At 49.1% G+C, this 20,975-nt stretch overlaps 1 protein-coding gene across 4 annotated transcripts in view; it reads right to left on the bottom strand.

The window, feature by feature from the left end:
* Positions 1 to 20,975, bottom strand: part of PTH1R (parathyroid hormone 1 receptor) — a 187,978-nt gene that overhangs the window by 59,920 nt on the left and 107,083 nt on the right. For all 4 annotated transcript variants that reach the window (XM_073334849.1, XM_073334850.1, XM_073334851.1 and 1 more), the window contains 2 exons: positions 3,761 to 3,871; positions 1,464 to 1,582 (listed from right to left, as the gene is read on the bottom strand). In XM_073334849.1, the coding sequence (XP_073190950.1) occupies positions 1,464 to 1,582; positions 3,761 to 3,871 (230 nt within the window). The remainder of the gene's footprint in view (positions 1 to 1,463; positions 1,583 to 3,760; positions 3,872 to 20,975) is intronic.

The raw sequence follows: 20,975 nt of genomic DNA, 5'->3' as shown, positions 1-20,975 counted from the left end.
TCATATTCCGTTTATGATCCACTATAAACCCCAGATTCTTTCCAGCTGTACCTCCGTCTACCCAGTTACTCCCCACTTTGTGTGATCCATTTGACTTTTCCTTCCTAAGGGTGATACTTTGCACTTGTCTTTATTGAATTTCATCTTGTTGATTTCAGCGCAATTCGCCAATTTGTCCAGGTCATTTTGACTTCTAATGTCCTCCCAAGTGCCTGCAACATGTCCCAGCCTAGTGTCACCTGCAAATTTTATAAGCGTACTCTCCACTCCATTATCCAAGTCATTAATGAAAACATTGAATAGTATCCAGGACTGACCCCTGAGGGGGCGTGGGGGGGGCAGATCCCTGCCCACAGGTGGTGATGGTCTCCACTAGAATGGAACGAGCCCCCCCAGAAGCGTTTCAGAGTATCAGCCGTGTTAGTCTGTATTCGCAAAAAGAAAAGGAGGACTTGTGGGGCCTTAGAGACTAACAAATTTATTTGAGCACAAGCTTTCGTGAGCTACAGCTCACTTCATTGGATGCATTCAGTGGAAAATACAGTGGGGAGATTTATATACACTGAGAACATGAAACAATGGGTGTTACCATACACACTGTAAGGAGAGTGATCTCTTAAGGTGAGATATTACCAGCGGAGAACGGCGGGGGGTGGGGGAGGGGGAAGAAACCTTTTGTAGTGATAATCAAGGTGGGCCATTTCCAGCAGTTGACAAGAACGTCTGAGGAACGGTGGGGGGTGGGAGGGAATAAATATGGGGAAATAGTTTTACTTTGTGTAATGACCCATCCACTCCCAGTCTCTATTCAAGCCTAAGTTAATGGTATCCAGTTTGCAAATTAATTCCAATTCAGCAGTCTCTCGTTGGAGTCTGTTTTTGAAGTTTTTTTGTTGAAGAATTGCAACTTTTAGGTCTGTAATCGAATGACCAGAGAGATTGAAGTGTTCTCCAACTGGTTTTTGAATGTTATAATTCTTGACATCTGATTTGTGTCCATTTATTCTTTTACGTAGAGACTGTCCAGTTTGACCAATGTACATGGCAGAGGGGCATTGCTGGCACATGATGGCGTATATCACATTGGTGGATGTGCAGGTGAACGAGCCTCTGATAGCGTGGCTGATGTGATCAGGTGTGGTTATCGGCTCTTAGCTTCTTAAGAAATTTCACATAGTGCCCTCCAGCTTCCTCCCGACCCCCGCAGACCCCAGTGAAAATGGATCAGGCCACTTTGAGGGGTGCATGACAAACATCTGACTGTCTTGAAGAACAGCCCACCCCCGCCCCCTTGATGTGAAGCAATTTCACACTGAAACAAATGGGAAAGGTTTAATTGGGACCTACAAACATTGAGAATCTTTCCAGAATCAGGGTATTGCCTGTTTAAGAACAGAAGGCTCTGTTGGCTAGTTCTGATCAGATCCCACCCTGTTCACAGTTTCCAGACAAGCATGGCATACCGTCTCCCTGGTTTCATTGGTGAGGAACTTGGCGCATTCACTGTAATTCGCCCAGGTGCGGTTGTTGCCTGGCACCAGCTCCCAGCTCCCATTCAGGTCACACCGCCGATAGGCGTGGCCTAACAAAAGGAACGAGAAAACAGACAACATGACGCTTAGCGGATTGCAGTCCTGCAGAACAGAAGAAGTATCTTTCCCAATGCTTCAACCACAGAATTTACCCACCTGTCCTTACAACTCAGCTACCCATAATCAGCCTGTCCTTATCTGCTCTCTCTGAGGCTTGTCATGGAGCCGCGGGGGAGCAGGGAGTTGTTTCAGATCAGCTTAGCCCAGAGGATCTCCCACCGTAGCTGACCTTTGAAACCCAGCCATTTGTTCTACACAGAAATGCTCAGATTTAAAGGGGCACCCATCAAACAGTGTAGGTCAAAATATGGGGTGTAAAAAAAGAAAGACAGAAAAATGGTTTTCAAAATCCAATAGCATGGAAACATGTGCATGGTTGTTAAAAAAAAAGTAATTGAAAAGCAATGGGCTTGTTCAAGTGGATCTTTCTATGTCTCTAGCCCTTATCACTTCTTATGTATGATCTTAGTGCCTTCCAATCAGAAACAGATTTTTTTTCCCTTTGTCACACCCCTGTTACCAAGAGGGAACTCAGATACAGCACAGAATAAGGTCAGCCAGAGTGCCTGTGGCAAATCCATGAATAAAACCCAGTGCTCCTTTGCCCCACTCCAGTGCTCCATCCACTTAGACCATCGTTCTTTCCCTTCTGTGTATCATAAAGGGGCCTTTAAGTGGTTCTGCAGAAAATCCTGCCTGACAGCTGCAGTTCTGGCATAAGGTTTCTACACTGGTCCAGCTCCCAGTCTCAGCCACAGTGGGCCTGTGGGAGGGTTGTGGATGTAGTCTACTACACGATGGCTAGTCTCTGCTTCCTGGGAGCTCTGGGAAGCATGCATAAGTTAGAGCAGCCTTGAGGCTGCTTTTATTTGCACCAGGGTCCAAGCAGACTCCTGCATAGCTCAGAATGGGGGGAGCATAAAAATGGTTTTACCCACCAACTCCAGTCCTGCGCGCAGCTCAGGTACAGAGCAACTGAGAAACAGGCACAAGGATTTTTTGTTTATTAAAAAAATTAGACACAGTATAGCCACATTGTGGTCTCGGCTCCACCTTTGTAATGTGGAATGAGAGCAGAGCAGCCAGACCAATGTCACAGGGTCACTGCTCTCAGGAGTCGGAGTGGAGCCGCCATTGGTGACAACAGTGGGAATTTTCTGTAATACTTTCATGCTCTGTCTGTAGGATCCCGCACCCATCCGCTTTGCATCACTACCTTTGGGGGTGGGGTGAGAATTAATTGTCCTTGCACCATCGACGATCAGGGCAAAGAGTTTGAGCTACTAAGGCTGACTGGGCTGGAATCGACACATTTGAGTGGCAGGCCCTACCATGTCAATGGGAACCTCAGTGACTGAAGATGAACTCCGAGAGCCAGTTGCTTTTCTCCCCTTCCCTGCATGGAAGCAGAACAAAAAGCCCCGAGCTGGAGAACCAGGGTTTGAAGGCGTCAGGTGCCTGTGATGAGAACAGGTTCTCTCAACACAGGGGCTCTCACTCGGGAGTCAGATACAAAGGGACACAGAGCCAAGACGCATTCTGCAGCAGTCTGGCTTGGTGGAGCTCTGGCTTCAGCCAATATGAACTCCACCTTCACCTCTGCTTCTCAATGCGAACCTAAGTGCTTCCAGATGCTGTAGTCCAGTGGGCTGTGAAAATCTGCAAATACTGACGTGCATTGATCCCTGAAAGGGGAAGAAAGTCCCTGACCGGGAGTCTGCCCTGATGCTCACACCAGGATTGCTAGACCCCAAAGACCCAGTCTAGGAGGTGTTGAGACCATCGGGGGAGGGACGGCTCAGTGGTTTGAGCATTGGCCTGCTAAACCCAGGGTTGTGAGCTCAATCCTTGAGGGGGCCATTTTGGGATCTGGGGCAAAAAAAATTGGGGATTGGTCCTGCTTTGAGCAGGGGGTTGGACTAGATGACCTCCTGAGGTCCCTTCCAACCCTGATATTCTATGATTCACCCTTATGGCAACATGAGAGCACCGGAGGCACTAACGGGTGACTCCCGGGATACTGTTTAAGGGCCAGGGTATAAACCTGGGACACCAGTCAAGAAGGGAAAGTCTCCCTAGGCCAACGACCGGCTGTCTAGTCCTCAGCTGCATCCCTCCCTGCTGCAGGCTGGAAGGTTCCCGTGGCATTTGGGAAGGAGCTTTATTACCTTTGTGATTGAAGTCATAGATGTACTCAGGACATGGCATGGCCACCACTTTGCCCGGCACGCCTTCGGGCCAGCAGCCAATGCCGTCCCACTCGGGCAGACAGAAACCATCTGCGGGAGAAAAGCGAAAACACGAGAAGTCACTGAGCCTGCACCGACATAGTCCCCTGGCACCCTCAGAACTGTAGTGTGCCGGCTGCCTCGCAGATGTACACGGCATGGAAAGGGCCTTCTCCCAGCTAGAATTAAGTTCAGGGCACTAATCAATGCTTTTGGCCCAACCAGCCATTCGGGGAGCCTGCTGTATGTGGGGTAGTTAATAGAAAGAGCGCCCTCTACTGGCAGATAAGAATAAGTGGCCTGGTCAAGAACAGCAGTTCTCAACCCACAGCCCAGCTGTGTGCTAAATAAATTCAAAATTTGCTGCTCTGGTCTGGCAGGGGACAGGGTTGGCTGAGGGGGAGACAGCATCTTGCAGCCTGCATGAGCAGCTCCTGCCGACAGTGGGCTGGTGAGTGACACAGGGTGGTAGGGGGTGGGAGAGTGGGTCTGTGGGTAGGTTGGGGGGGGCTCTGGGCAGTGAGGGAGTGGGGGGCTCTGTGAACTGGAGTTTTGCCGGGGTGCTGCAGCACCCCCAGGTTTTAGGTAGGGCTCTGGAATTTTGTTAGTCTCTAAGGTGCCACAAGTACTCCTTTTCAGTTTACCCAGGCTTTCTAGAAACGGGTGGCTGGATATTAGGGTTCCTTTAGGCCAGCCCCATTCCCAGTTAAGTCAGCGGGAGTTTGGTCATCGCTTCCAATGAGGAAAGATCGGGTCCAGTTTTTGGAAAAAACTAAATTTTATACACCTCACACTCCATAATCTACAGTTAAAGTCTATCATCCTACAGCCATCGTAAAGGATTCAGAAGACATCTATATGGATGGAGGAGGGGTAGTTAAAAAAAAAGGGAGGGGGGGCACATCAAGACATTTCCCTCCCCCCCCCTTTTTTTTTGGAATTTATTTTGAAAACTCAATTCTGACCCTTCATCTCAATGTTCATCCTGTTTTATTTGTTTTGAAATTTATCAAACCTTGAAACAATCTGACCAGCTCTAATGGTGAGACTATCCAGAGCTACAGTAGCAAGGGTTGGAAAAGAACAAAACAACACAACTCCCTCCACAGTTCTGGAAGGGCTCTGGGCCCAGACCTTCAAAGGTATTTCAGTGCCTCAATCTGGATTTGGACCACAAATCCTCATGCTTCAGGCCAGAAGCCAAGCTATAGGCTAATGGGGGCCGGGAAAAAACTTTGCTTGGAGGTAGGTGATCACAGAACTGCTTACGGCTGGGTTCTTACACCTTCCTCCGAAGCAGCTGGAACTGACCACTGCCAGAGACAGGACACATGACGAGGAGGACAACTGGTCTGCTCTGGGTTCTTTTATTTCTTATCACCGGTTGGTACAAACAACACCTGATGAAGCCAAGTGCTGTCCATGCTCAGAACTGCTGAGCCTCTCCTCTGAGGAGCGTGACTGCCGTGGTAACTGACTACAGCACCTGCACTGATGCATGCTGTCGTGTAGCTACTGCAGATGCCCTAAGCGGATGGGAGAGAGCGAGCTCGTTGGCTTAATTATTCCAGCCCCCGTGAGTAACTATGTCGGTAACTATGTCGGCGGGAGAAGCTCTCCCGCTGACCTTGCACTGTCCACACCAGCGCTTAGGTCGGTGTAATTTACGTCACTCAGGGGGCTGACTTATTCTCACCCCTAAGGGACATAACTTGTGCTGCCTTAAGATGGAGTGTATACCTGGCCCTAGTTTTCAGCATTCCCTTGAAAGTAGGGAAGAAACCCCTTCAGACTCGCCTAGTCTATCCAAAACTGGCTTGCAGCAATATATGGTATGTAAGGACTCAAGCCCGCAAAGTGCTGAGCTCTCTGCGCCAGTCCAAGAAAGTGCTTAAACACATGCTTAATTTTAAGTACCTGAGTAGTCCCATTAACTTCCGTGGGATTATGTTCATGCTTATAATTAAGCACTTGCTTAAATACTTTGCTGGAAAGGACCAGCTGGGCCAGACCGCTCAGAACCTTTCAGGATCATGTCCCAAGAACCCATTTGAAAGGAAAACAAATGCAGACAGACACACAGACGGGCCCCACTCTGTTTTAATTTCAGAGTTGCAGCAGGCAGCTTTCCCTCTTTAGCAATTACCGCACTGAAGACTGATACTCCCAGCAGAGCTAGATTCTCAGCGCTACATACAGTGTCTGGTCTAAAGGCACTCTACAGGAATGAAAACAGAATGAAATAAAGCACCTTCTCCTCATCTGTGATAGCATTCCATTATGAAAGACACAACAAATGTTCCAAGATCACAGAGATGACGTTCTTCCATTAACATCAAAGCTAGGCCATCAACCGTCTTTCAGTCATTCAAGCAATTTATTCTTTGGAATGCATATGCTTTCATATGATTAAAGAAGAACTCAGGATTCCTTTAAAAAAATAGCTTCAATAATTTTCTCCCCTTTGGGTTTAGGGATGACAGAGCCTGATTCAATATGCCGGAAATTTAGGGCATACAATGACATACAATTTAACTATTGATTTCTTATATTTAATTTAGTGCTGATGAAAGATGGCAGAGTGGCAGCAATAGGAAACTGAAGTCGCAGTATAGAGTGAGCCGGTGTCATGGCATGACATGCAGAAAGCAGAGATCTACATCCCATTGGGCCAAGTTAAAGACAGAATAGGTATATATACCCAATTTCCATGAGCTGTACCTAGGCTTGGCAGAATTAGCTTTTTCATAGAATATCAGGCTTGGAAGGGACCACAGGAGGTCATCTAGTCCAACCCCCTGCTCAAAGAAGAACCAATCCCCAATTTTTTCCCCAGATCCCTAAATGGCCCCCTCAAGGATTGAACTCAAAACTCTGGGTTTAGCAGGCCGATGCTCAAACCACTGAGCTATCCCTCCCCCCCATCAGTAAATGTTGATTTCGCCATACACACAAAAAACAACTAAAAAAATGTTTCCATCATCAATAATCAAAATGTACAGATAGGCAGAATTTACAGAAAAACACTGCTCATTGATGTTTGGTTGAAGCATATTTACTTTGCATATTGTGACATGTGGTATTGACAATTTGTGCTGTACCGGTTATAAAGCTTTCACGGTTTTGGCTCTCAGTGTCTGCTGCCATTAAATAATGATTGTGTCTGCCCCCTTTAATGTCCCGGAACTGTGAAAACTGAAATTGATGGCAAGAGGAAAAAACAGCTGAACACCCCGACTGTGAAAACTGAAATTAAAAAAAGTTTGAAAATGCTTTACAATAAACACAGAAATTATTCACTGAAATGATAAAAAATTAAAAATCAAATTCTGCCAAGCCTGGTTGTGCTACACTTTCTCTTCTAACATTTGTCTTCAGTGGTAGCCCCCCTCACTTTGTGCATGGAAAGTGGATGGAAAGTGCATGGAAAGTGCATGGATGGAAAGTGCATGGAAAGTGCATGGAAAGTGGATGGAAAGTGCATGGATGGAAAGTGCATGGAAAGTGGATGGAAAGTGCATGGAAAAATAATTGCCCACTTTGCTAGTTCAGAAGCACCAGTGCTTCTGAACTAGCAAAGTGGGCAATTATTTCCCAGCAAGCGTGTTCAACAGAAATGCTGGAGACTGATGAGGCTAACGCACAGTAATCAGACTATTGAACTGGGAGTCAGGACTCCTGGGTTCTGTAGCCTCTGACTTGCTGCAATTTTGAATCAAGTAACTGAGACACCAAGGCCCAGATGCAACAAAAGGTATTTAGGCTCCTAAGGCCCATTGGTTTCAGTGGACATTAGGGATCTAAATACCTGTGTGGATCTGGGCCCAAACCAGCTGCCGTTGAAATCAGTGGAAAGATTCCTGCTGACTTTCATGGAAGCTGGATCACACCTTAACTATCTCTATGCCTCCGTTTGTCCATCTGTGACATGGATACAATAATACTTTGGTCCCGCACTGAGGTTTAGCGTTTAGGAAGCTGTGTTTATGAAGGGATTTGAGACTTTTGAACGAACAGTACTAAATAGTGCAAAGAATTGTCATCGTCTTTAAAATCATCTGTCAAAATTAATGGAAAGTTGAATTCAACGTATTGACTCAACTCTACACTTATCGACAACAGGAAGTGCATGAATACACTCAGGAAATATTGTTAAAACAGAAATATCAAACATGCCTGACCTGAGTAACTGGATGATGTTATTATTGGCACCTTTGCCTTACCTGTCCCCATTAGACCTTTTGTTCGTTGAATACCTAAGTCTGTCTCAGGTGACATTTAAAAGCAGTTTCTGACCCTCACTAAAGAACATAAGAATGGCCCTACTGGGTCAGACCAAAGCTCCATCTAGCCCAGGATCCTGTCTTCCAACAGTGGCCAGTGCCAGGTGCCCCAGAAGAAATGAACAGAACAGGTCATCATCAAGTAATCCATCTTCTGTCGCTCATTCCCAGCTTCTGGCAAACAGAGGCTAGGGAAACTTTTCCTTTATTGTGGCTTTGTGGTGCAGACGAAACATGCTATATAAGAGCTAGGTATTATTAATTATTATTGTTGTTGTTTTGTAAAGCAATTAACACAAGAGCTGGTTAAAAAAAATGGACGAAAAAAATTCACAAAATGTTTCAAAAGTTGTTTTCATTTTCCAGGGTTCAAAAGGAACCATTTTTGGGTCTGTTTTTGTTTTTTTCTACCACTTTCCGCCCCCTCCCCCGGCGTTTGTTTATCATTATAATAATTTCTTTGTTTTCCCTCCCCCTTCACCCGTCATTTAAAAATGATTTTCAAAAAAGATGGAAAAGGGAATAAACTGAAAAATGATAAACCACAGACATTGAAAAACATTAAAAAATCGTAAGCCGACAATTTTTCATGACAGGTTTTTTTTTTGTTTTGTTTTTTGTTTTTTTAAAGAGAGACCATTTCTCAGCCAGAGAATTTTTCATTAGAAAATTTCAACCGGCTGCTTTCGGGCATTGCAAAAAATACATGCTCGTTTCTCCTAAGACATCTCATTTTCCTGAGCCACTGTATAATACTGAATACAGATAACTGGAGGGGATCAGCTTTATTGTAACTGACCAGATAAAAGCTTATGAGGATTTTTCTTTTCAACAAAGAGAATGTAGGTTTAGGACTGCAACAAGCTGCTTGCATCACTCGGAATGGCAGTGTAGAGAGGGAGTAAGAATATATCTGAGTACCTACACGTGCATGCATGTTATGTTAGTTTCAGAGGGCCTAAAAGGAGCTTTTCCCGGAATAAACAGTAGGACACAATTAAAATGTAACTCACAACAAACTGTATAACCTCCAGAGACGACAGGAATAACTATACGGGGTATATATGTTAGACATATAAACCACACACCTCCTGGGTGTGGTGCTCTGTCCTATCTAGTGGCACCAAGACCACTTAGAGATTAATGAGTCTGCTACAGCCACGGCTAAGAGGCAGATGGTTTTTAGCTCATGTAGTAGAGACTCATGCACTGAGCTTCAGAAGTCCCCGGTTCGATCCTGCCTGCCCACAACCGGAGTCTGTTGATGTTACATATACATATATATATGGGCAGGTACCTAGACCCAGACACATATGTATATATGCGCACATATATACATACACTGAATGTGGGCCATGTCAGCTAGTGAAAAATCAGTGCAACTCCATTAACTCCAACAGATCTATGCCAATTTGCACCTGCTGCGGATTGTTTGAATGAGGGAGGCAGGGAATTTGGTTAAAGATTCATGTGGTAACATGGTGTCACAGAACATTTCTCTGCTGAAAAAAAAAAAAACCTTTCCCCCAGCCACCTGGAAGTAAGGCAGGAAGACAACTCCAGGGTACGTGCAGGAACTGCTGGCTTGGAGCTTTACACACCCTGTAAAAACGATAAACAAACAGCCTGAGTAAACACTGAGCCCCGATGCCTGCTTTTCCACAGGGTGTGTGTGGGCGGAGGGGTTCTGACAGCTTTGCCGACGCTTCCCATTCTGGGTGCTAGACCGGGGGTGGGAAGATGCGGATGCGTGAGGATGCTGTGCTATCTTTGGGGACCTTGGCTCCTTCTCATACCTGACCCTGGTTTCTGGCTCTTTCCCTGCCTCAGCTGAGCAAGGGCTAATAGCCTTATCTACTTACCTTATCTAGGGTATATGTGGATCAGCGATCTCTACTGGATCACATGGCAAACATGTTAGCACTAGGGGCTGCTCCAGCTAATTAACTCGAAGGACAGGGACCCGAGGTTCAGGAGTAAGAAATCCCAGGCTCTGTCCTGCCTCAACTCTTGGGAGCTCATCAGTAACCTCTGTGGCCGATCCAGGTGTGTAGCTGATCCAGCCAGAACTCCCAGTGTGTCTTCCCTCCAAAGGAGGATACCAAATACATAGAATCAGGCCAGTGGTCCATAAGTGGCCAGGACCAAGGCTTCAAAGAAGGTGCAAAAGAACCCAACCATGAGCAGATGTGGGACAATCTGCCCCCCACGGCAGGTCCCATCCTTGTTTCTAACAGCCAGAGAGTGGCTGAAGGTCACTTAGGGAGACAAGAATTGAACCCGTCCAGTTCCTTAACCAAAGCCCTCACCACTACTCCTAGAATGAGGCTTTGTCAATGCGCAGGCCTCCTTCCAGCCGTGCCAGGGAAACAACAGCCCATTGGACAGGCTCACGAGCTGCCCTGCCAACGCACAGTGACCTGACAGAAGGGGACAAGGCAGCGATGGCCTCCGACAACTCAGACTGTTTTCCCCGAGGGAGTCGTGCAGCTTCTAAGATGCTGCCTTTTGCCTACAGAAAGGTTTCCGTGTCTCTCCCATTTCCCTCCTGTCCTATGAGCCCAGCTTTACGTTGTTTTCAGTCCTCTCTCTGCTCCAGAAGGCTCGTCCCAGCACTGCCAGGGTCAACGCCGCCCTCCTTCAGCTCTCCTGGCTTCCCAAATCACTCCTCCAGCCCACAGCAGCACCTTGTCCATTGCCCCTGCCGCAATAACAAGTCAAAGCAGGCACTCAATAAAGAGACACCCAGCAGGGAGAGGTAGATGTGGGGCTCCAGAGACTCTGCTTTTCGTCTGCCTGATCTGCGTTTGGGTGCGTTTTGGAGGTGCGTCAGCCCGGAACGTTTCCCTCAGAGTCACCTTAGAGCTTATTAATGGGAAGCCCTAAGAGAAGAGGCTGGGGACAGGCCTTGCATGAATTTTTATACCTCCCTGTTTGCCCCCGTGCGCTTAATTCTTGCCTGAGCAACTCTGCTTGAGCCCAGTTCCAGACCTCACCTTGCTGTGCCAGGGCACCTCAACCCCAGCCCACAGCCACCCTTGAGCCTTGCTCAACATGGGCAGTGCCCCTCAGTCCTAACCTGAAATACTCTCTGCTCTACCTGCCTTTGCAAGCCTTGGCCAGTGCACCCACAAACAGCCTTCCCTGAACCCTTCAGCAGAGCCGCTCCCCTCCCACTGGCCTGCCACAGTTTCCCTTCTGCTTCTCAGCAGTCTCCCTCTGGCTAAGATACTCTAACCCTCTGGCTAAGAAGTAAGCAGAAATCAACCAGACCCAAACTAGCCCTTCACTTCTTGGGTGCAGAGATCCATATACAGTCCTTGCCCTTCCCAAGCCACAGATCCTTCTCTAGGCCCAGGCAACCTTCACCCCTTGGTCACATGAATTCACAACAGTCCCTTCACCCCAGGGACATCAGCTCAACACCTCAAGGTAGCTCAGCAGAGGCACCAAGAAGCTCAGGCCCTCTCTCTACCACAAGCTCTAGTCCTGAACCCCTAAATAGTGAAGTAGCCACCTCCTCCAGCCTAACGTATTCCACTTGATATTCCCTGCTCTCCTTGGGCTGCTTCCTTCCATGGCTGCCCTGCCTTTCAGCCCTCCTTCCCCAGCCCTTCCTGGTTCTTTGTCCCTAGAAGCCCCCTTCCCATCAGATGCTATCCAGATCCCCTCCTCCCAAGAGCCCCTCCATCCCCAGCACCTACTCTCCCCAAACCTGCCTCTGCAGTGAGAAAAGCAGCTTCCTTTTATATCCCTCCCTCTCCCAGCAGGCCTTGCTCTCTGGCCTACAACACTGGACTACAAGTCCCAGAATTCCCTTGATCGGGGAAAAGGGAATGAGGTGCAGCTAGGATTTGAACTGCCTCTGAAAGGGCCAGCTCACCCTGTGGCCAATGCACAATGCATCTCTCCTCCCCGTCCCGGGCTCTGCCGTCGGACGTCAGCGCTGCCCTGCCACTCGCCCTTCTCCTCCGCCGCCGGGGCTCCCGGTAGCAAGGCACCTCCGTCCAGGCGAGCCACATACTGCTCCAATCCCAATCCCTCCAAATCAACCCTGACCGCTGGGTACGAGGAAGGCCGGCACAGCACTCACCTGCCCTCTGCCTGGCTCTATCAGTCTCAATAAACAATGCGTTCCCACAGAGTCCGCTGTCCATTAGCGGTGCTCTTTTGCCTCTGAATTAGCCACAGCGCTTTCCTTCAATACTATCTCTGAGTCTGTGGCCATAAAAGGGTGCTTGATTCCACCTGGCAGCCAAAGGCTGGGAAAAAACTTGCCACTCCTTTACCGGACAAAGGCCCCGGCCTGGCCAAACTCACAGCATTCAGCTGAGCAGATTGCTGCCTTCTCTGCCCCTCGAGTCCCATGCTTGTCACGTCTGCCTCATAACATCGCATTGCTCTGTCCTGGGCGGGAGGAAGTGACATTGTGACAACGCGACGTCATCATGCCCTGAAGTGTGGATGTGGTGCTACGAAGACACAAAAGGGGCCTCCTCGGAGTCTAACGCACTCGTCATGCTTGATTGGCACTACGTGATCCTGAGATTTTATTTGTGCCAGACAGGAACTAGCTGGTGAGAGACTGCATGGTTCTGGGAATCGGGCAGGGGCTACAGAGCCTTTTACCAATTTTTGGCTGGTTCCCATCCTGCCCAAGTCAGTTGTTGCCCATATTGGTTACCATCCGCCTGTTTGGTGGCAATGAATTTGGTAGCTCTGAGAGATCAGCATACAGCATCTTGAACTTGCCACAAACCTCAGGAGAGAAAGGCAGAGAGCCTAAGGACAGAAAGGCAGAGGCCAGGAATTTTAATTTGGATGCTGAGAGTCAGGCACCCAAGAAGTGGTGTGATTTGCTGACCTGGATCTGAGCATCCCTCAGCTAAGGTCAATAGGAATTCTAGGTGCTCACCACTTCCGTAAACAAGGTCAGTTATTGAGGTCCCCTTCCAGGCACGTATGTCTGAAGATTTTTGAATTCCCCTTTCACCTGGCCCTCTAGCTCAGAGTCTCGGTAGATGGGGTGCAGTGGTGACACACAAGAGGTTCAGCTGTCCTAGGCCAGTGCCCTTAGACCACACCACACTCTCACCAGAGAGCACAGCCAATACTAAATACACACACGCACAATTTTGAAAAGAGAAGGCGCTCGGAGATTTGTAAATTCACAACCTAACTGCGAGAGGTTAGCAGGCCCTGACTAAATCATGCTGCATGAACAGTTGCGAGGCAGTGGAGGTGGTAACAAAGCAGAAGTCAGGACCTGCAGGTTCTATTCGAGCCTCTGCTATGTGACCTTGGTCAAGTCACTTCACCCTACTCACCCTTTGTCCGTTTTGGCTACTTAGACTGTTGGCTCTTTGGGGCAGGGCCTGTCTCTTACTATTTGTATGTATAGCACCTAGCACAATGGGGCCTCTAAGGATGACACTGGAATTGTGATTTATTACAACAATCTGTAACCACTGACTCCTCTTTTTGCACTATGACTGCAGAGGTGTTAATAGGCCATTCTACCTTGAATGGTCCCTTAAAAAATGGACTAACTACTTATTTTCAACAATAGGGTTGTCAACTTTCTAAATGCTGGTATCCAGACCCACCTCCCCCCCCCCCCGAAGCCCCCCCCCCATGCTCCACTTCTTCCCCCCAAGGTCCCGCCCCGTTTCGCCTCTTCCCTTGAGGCCCCACCCCTTCTCTTCTTTTCCCTCCAGGCTCCGCCCCCTTCTCTGCCTCTTCCCCCAAGGCCTTGCCCCTGCTCCATCTCTTCCCTCAAGGCCCCGCCCCATCTCTCTCTCCTCTCCTCTTCTCTACCCCCCTGTTGGTCACTGGATCGTCTCCATCTCCCTCCCCACCCCCAGCTGGGCTCCCTCTGTGCCAGGGCTGGGACGGGACCTGCTGCCGCCTGACAAGGAGCTGGCCAGCAGGTAGGAGGCAGCTCCGGCAGAGCAGGGGCTGGCAAGGGTTAATGACCTGGTGCCTCTCTCTGTCCTGCTGTGACCTGGCTTTTGCATTTTGCTGTGATGCCCCGAGTACCTCTCCCAGCCCTGAAGAAGAGCTCTGTGTAGCTTGGAAGCTTGTCTCTCTCACCAACAGAAGGTGGTCCACTGTGGGACAGGGAGGCACCGCTGAAACCAGAACAGCCAGGGAGGAAGGGGGTCTTTGTGGAGAAGCCCTCAGGAAGCTGACCGCAGAGAGACAATTGCACACTGAAGTCTTCACGTTTCCACTGCTCATCCCGTATCATAAGGGGGCATCCACCGAGGAATGTGCTCACTTGCCTTCTAGATTTCCTACCCCACCCCCCTCCGTTCTTTGTGCAAGCATTGCATACATGTGGAGAACACATTAAAACCATCTGCGCGGCCGCTTGGCAGTGGGAAATATGCAAACAAGGGCTCGAGGTGTTTATCTGGGGTATGGAATATAAATCAGCCCAAGTTATTCTGGCACCGTGCTAGGCACCAGGGAGACCGCATCTGGAATACGGTGTCCAATTGTGGTCACTCTATTACGGGAAGGACATTCAGCGGATTGGAAACAGGCAGGGAGGAGCAACCCAAAAAAATGACCCAGGCCTTAGGGAGGGGGTCCGGGTGGGCTGTGCGTCTGTACGGGGGTGTTTGTCTGGGCCTGCAGCTGCACTGCCAGCTGTGTGTGTCTGGGAATAGGTGTCTGTTTGAAGGGGGGGATGAGTGTACTTGGGCACATGTCTGGGCTGGCTCTGTGTTTGCACTGAGTGCTAAGGGAGAGGGCGGTCTGCTTTGGTGAGCGTGTGTGACGGTATATCCGGGCGAGCGTACGTGTGAGCACGCTCACACCTGTGTCTCTGGACATGTGCCAGTCTTTGCCTGTATCGGCGTCTTTCTGCGCGCTGCACGCTGGGGAAAAAGCCTCACCCGTGTGGTTCAGTCTGGCAACTTTATGCTTTCTAGTGAATCACGTACATCACAGGGGAGCGCAGATCACATAAAACCTCCTAAACACGATGTCCCTTCCCGGCTCACCCTTCTCTTGGGAGCTCATCCGTGCTCAGGCAGGCAGGCTGGGTCCTCCCCCCATTGCCTACCTGCCCCTGCAGCAGCGTCCCTCATCTTAATCTGGTGCAAGATGGCTCATTTTTCCCAGTTCCCCAGGGGAGTCCTTTTCTAGACTCCTGCTGTGGTCATCTGCTTCCTTTGTTCTCCGCCTGGTAACCTTCCATTACTTCCAAGCCCTGCTCCCTTCAGACAAAAGGAGGAAGTGTCTTCTTTCAACTAGGGCAAATCCATTGTCCCAAGGTGTCTTACACTAAATAGGCGATGGCTGAATGCTGATCACCCACCCTTGCCACTGGGCTGGCAGACACCCGACATATCCCTCAGGGTGGAGCCACATACATGTCGGCTTCCCATGATAGAGTGATTTCATGAAACCATTTCATAAAATCATCCCCAGTTCGGAAGTGGGTCAGACAGAACCCCCAACTCGTCACAGCGCATCCCTCCATCGAGCTGTAATGGCGTTTGTGTCTCTCGGTCCATGCCGGTGTGCGGGAATACACGTCTGTGTCAGCGGGTATATCTGTGAGCACAGCTGTATGTGTGCCAGGGTGCCAGCGTGGGCCTGTGCCCACGTCTCCTGGGGCGTAACAGCGTGTGCGTTGCTATCTGGGGCTCTCCGTCAGCCTGGCGCGAGCATGTCGGCCTTTGCATGCATGTGTCCTGGCTGGTTGCCTCCACGGCTGGAGTACAAAGTGCCAGGCAGTGGGTGAATTGTGCTCAACGGGCCACGTATCTCTGCCCAAAAGGACCTGCAGGTCGCGGGCGAAAGTGAGCACAGCCTAACACAGAAGGCCGTGAAGAGAGCAGGTGACCACATGGTGCAAATCAGTTTGAGAGAGAACAGGAGGGTCAGTGGATTATGGGACTAAAAGTAGGATTATGGGCTCTGAGACCTGGCGAAGGGGGTGGGTCTCAGAGCCCGTGAGCAGGAGCATCCATGCTTGCTATTTTAGCCCTGAAGCGCAAGCCCCGCGAGCCCAAGCCTGCAGACCCAGGGTCTGATACTTGCTGCTGTGGGTTATTATTTTTTGGAATGCAGACACACCCTTAATGCCCCAGTTCATGCCGCCCCAGTCCTCTACACCTGGAATCCTGTTCATGCTCTCCCATGACTCTAGCCTCTCCTCCTTCCAGTGTCTCTTTAAAACAAAGTTCACCCAGGAGGCATAAACCTTGGAGAGCTGCTAGCCGATCAGCAAAACGATTGTTGTTAATAATCACAGCACGGGCTATGGTTAAATATCAGGGCTCACCCACGAGCTTTCACTGCGCCCGAACCTCTCGTCTATCTGGTGCCCATTTAGGGCTACTCTGGCGGCTAAGGATTTGCAGAATTGGGCTTCTAAGCCCTGATCCTGCAGCTTGCGGTGGGTGGGCAGACCTCGCCCCCGCCCATTACAGCCTGCATCATCGGGGCCTCAGGTGATAAATGCTTTTGAGAGGGGACCTTGTGGTCACATTTTCATTATGCCGCCATGTACACAGATGCCACTGTGCCGTAAATAAATAATAGTGTAATGTATATTGGTGAACATCACTGCTCATTCATCTGGCCCCAGCACCTCACACCCTTTAGTGCATTCATTCTCACAACATCCCTGTGAGGCAGGGCTGTGCTATGATCCCCATTTTAGAAGAGGGAAACTGAGGCACAGAGCGAGCAAGGGAGTCTGGGTAGGGAACTGACTCCACCGCGTATAAATCTCAGGTTAAAAACCTTACCCCCAGGCTATCCTTCCAGCTGCTCTCAACTCCTATCTACGGACCCCTGGTGTGTTCTGTTACTGGCCATTCCTTTTTCTTATGGCTTATTTTCACCTGAGTTTAATTTCTTTATTATTACTACAGTAGCACATAGGGCGAGTCCTGGATCAGGACCCTCTGGTGCTACGCACTGTACAAACACACAGCAAAGAGATGGCCCCGGCCACAAAGAGTTTGTGATCTGCGTGAATGCAACACCGGGTGAATGCAACAAATGGATCCTTAAATAAGCTGCCCCTACCTAGAATAACCTGGGTATGTCAATGTGCCTTTGTTGTTCTGCTGTGGGGGTTCTGTTGTGACGCTTCCCTTATTACTTATGAATGTCTTGATACAAAGGAGGGTCTTTGCATTGACTTCTAGAGGTCCTTGGATCAAGGCCCTCCCATGCTAAGATCATGGAGGACGCAAAGGCTGGTTGAGATAAACACAACCGAGAGGAGGGATAAATAAAAGCTGGCAGGACTTTTAATCTGTGATTCTGAGGCCTGATAGTGGGCAGTGCTGGGAGCCTACATCTCCCATTGACTTCAAGGGGAGTTGAGGGCTCTCAGCATCTCCTAGGAGATGCCCTGCACCCGGCAGGATGGAGCATGCTTGATAGGAAAGCCACAGCTCTGTGTTGTTTCAATACTAAGAAAGTGTGGGCATGGGGAGGGGGCCCCTAGGGACAATGGAGCCGTAATTCAGGCAGCCAACACACATACCTTGGATAAACAGTCATGGTTTCTTGACTAAAAATAACCTCATCTCCCTAGCAAATAAGAGGCTTATTTATTAAAAAAACAAGCCATTGCAAGGCAAACTGCAACACCTAGCACTCCGGGATCACCAGTGGCCTCGGCTAATTACAGGCTTGTGTAAAAATCTCTCTCCCTCTGCAAAATGTCCCTTCTGGTTTTCCAACGCAGGGCAAGACAGGCTTTTAATTCATGGGGGGGAAAAATGTTTGATGACTCGTAGCTGGGGATTTTGCTTCATCCTCTTCCAGATTTGCCTTTGGGGTGGCATCGGCTTAGCCACCGTTGCAGAAATATAATATTTATGTACATATAAAAGAAATTTTAAGGGTTTCCTGTTCCGACTGAATGGCTTTCATCTGGAGGCTAAATTAAAAAATAAATAAATAAAATTGAGACTGAAAAAGAAAGCAAGCTGCATACTTGTGGGTATGGTTGTACGGGTTTTTTTTCTTTCTGTTTGTTTGTTGGGTCTTCCTCCCGTGATGCCCAAGCCAAGAACTGCACATAAGAAACCTACACGCAGAGAAGAGCCGCATGGAAACACAGTGGGAATAATCCCACACGTCTGCTTAGACCCTGTCCATATTCAGCGTCATCCCAATTCAACGTGAAACTGGTTTATAAACCGATGCACCCATGAGCGGCAGGTGAACCCCACTTCAGGGAGGCTAGCCTGCTGGCCTCACCTCTTCTGCCTGAGGCCCTGTCCACTGCAGCCCTCCTCCCAGCCGCAGCCGGAGCCGTCACAGCTGTGCTAGCCTGAGCCACCCCGGCAGGCCCGACCCCTGCTGGCTGACCCGTGCTGTCGTGGCGGGCTGGATTCCTGGGCCAACTTGAGCCACCCCAGCTGGCCCAATCCCCGCTGGCCAGCCCGAGCCACCCCTGGCTGCCTCAGCCCCTGGCCACTGGCCGAGCCCTGAGCTCCAGGCCGCAGCTGGAACTGAGCCCCCACCGGCTTCAGGGTTGCGGGGCAGAGTGTGGATGTGGCCACAGCTTGGGGGAGGGAAGTCTTAGCCTTCCCTGGCCTATGATACCCATTGCCCCTGGATGCAACCCCCTACCCACAGTGGGGACACTCTGACTTTGATTTAAACCTGGTTTATATCAGTTTAGTTTATGTCACTTTCTTAGACTTGGGTAGAATTTTCAAAAGGTAGCGTCTCCACTCGAGAAAAGGTTTGTTCTTAACTCAAGCTAGCTGACACTGGTAATGAACACAAGGTAAAATCCTAGCGGAGGCAAGGCAGTCTGTAGGTTTCACACGAGTGAGCAGGTCAAGTCGAAGCGGGAGGCTAGGGATTACCTTGATCTGCTGACTTGTGTGAGAACGACAAACCGGCTTGTCTTCACTAGGATTCTGCTTTGCGTCAGTCACCAGGTGTTAACTAACTCGAGTTGAGACCACACTTTTTTTTCCTAGCAAAGACAAGGACGTAGCAATTTAGGAGCCTAAGGGTATGTGTATGCTGTGATGGCACGTGTGATTGCGGCATAGGCTTGCATATCTCCCTGCGCTGCAGCATCTTCACTGTTATATTAGCTAAATTAAAGCTAGTCCGTACGTACGCTGCAATCACATCTCCAACTGCAGGGTAGACCTGCCCTATGTCTCAAAAGTCATTTAGGCCCGGTCTACACCTAAAACTTCGATCAACCTACTTACATTGCTTGGGGTGTGAAAAATATACACCCCCAAGAGACATAGTAAAGTAGACCTAAGCCCTAGTTTACACACTGGTAGGTGGATGGAGAGGTTCTCCTGTCAGCGTAGGTACTCCACCTTCTCGAGAGGGGATAGCTAGGTCAGCAGCAGAATTCTTCCATCAACCTCCTGCTGTCTACACTAGGAGTTAAGTCGGCATAGCTCTGTCTCTCAGGGGTGTGGATTACTGCTGAGAGACGTCGCTATGCCAATGTAAATTCCCAGTGTGCACCAGCCCTTAGGCACTTATGCGAGTAAGGCCTGGTTTACCCTTGAAAATGAGATTGACCTAGCGATGTCACTCAGGGCTGTGAAAAATTTTGCCCGCTGTGACATATATAGGTCAACCTAACCTCCAGTGTAGACATGGCTAGGTCGATGGAATAGTGGGGCCAGATCTACACTAGGAACTTACATTGTAATACCTATGTTGCTCAAGGGTGTGAAAAGTGGACCCCCTGAGTGCTGCATGTAGACAGCCTATGGTGACAGAAGAGGTTTTTAACGCCCGGCTTGACAAAGCCCTGGGTGGGATGATTTAGTTGGGGATTGGTCCTGCTTTGAGCGGGGAGTTGGACTAGATGACCTCCTGAGGTTTCTTCCAACCCTAATCTTCTATGATTCCGTGATTCTAAGAGCTTCTCCTGTCGACATAGCTACTACTGCCTCTCTTGGAGACGGATTAACTACCGTCGGCATAGTAACATCTTCACTAATGAGCCACTGCAGCGCTGTGCATGTAGACAAGCCCCTAGCTACTGCCTCTCGGGGAGATGAATTAACTACATGAATGGAAAAATCGTTTCTGTCGATGTAGGCCGCGTCTACACTAGGTCGTTACACCAGCACAGTGCGGATGTAGCCACTAGAGTGTAGACACGGCCACAGTCTCATTGAAAGCCAATGGGACTTAGGCTCCCAAGTCATGTAGGTGTCTGAAAATGTTTCCCCTGATCTTCACAGAAAGGTGCACTAGTTTAATTGAGGCCTTGTCTACATAGGAAAGTTGCATCACTTTAAATTAAACTGAATTAAATAGATTTTGAACTGAATTAAGCTTGCCCAAAAGGCTGTGCAGATGCTTCTATACCAGTTCAAGAGTGATTGATCTTAAACCTGTTTCCAGCTGACATATGCTAACCTGAAATAAGCCACTTTAAAGCATCTCCACTGAGGCTGGCGCTGGTTTCACTACATCGGTTTAAAACTCCACCTTCAGTTAAATGGGTGCAACTTTTCGGTGTAGACAAGGCCTAAAGATGTCATGTTAAACCAGTTTAGCTAAGACAATGCCACTTTAGGCTTGGCTACATTTGAAGTATAGATAATACAGTATAGATTCCAGTATAGATACTACATACAGCTATGGGGGAGGGGTTCTCCTACTGGCATCAGTAATCCAGCTCTCCGTGAGGCGGTAGCTAGGTCGATGGGGAATTAAGTCAGTTTAACTACATTGCTCAGGGGTGTGGATTTTTCACACCCCTGAGTGACATCGCTGGGTCGACCTAATGTTTTAGGGTAGACCAGACCTTTGTATGTAGACACTCTTAGGCCTGGTCTACACTGAAAAGTTACATCAGCATAGCTATGGTGGGAAAAAACCACACCCCTGAC

The sequence above is a fragment of the Lepidochelys kempii genome, chromosome 2 (assembly GCF_965140265.1).
Source record: "Lepidochelys kempii isolate rLepKem1 chromosome 2, rLepKem1.hap2, whole genome shotgun sequence".
Taxonomy (NCBI): Eukaryota; Metazoa; Chordata; order Testudines; family Cheloniidae; genus Lepidochelys; species Lepidochelys kempii.
The sequence above is the reverse complement of the archived record's forward strand: the minus strand, read 5'-3'. Positions and strand labels throughout refer to the sequence as shown.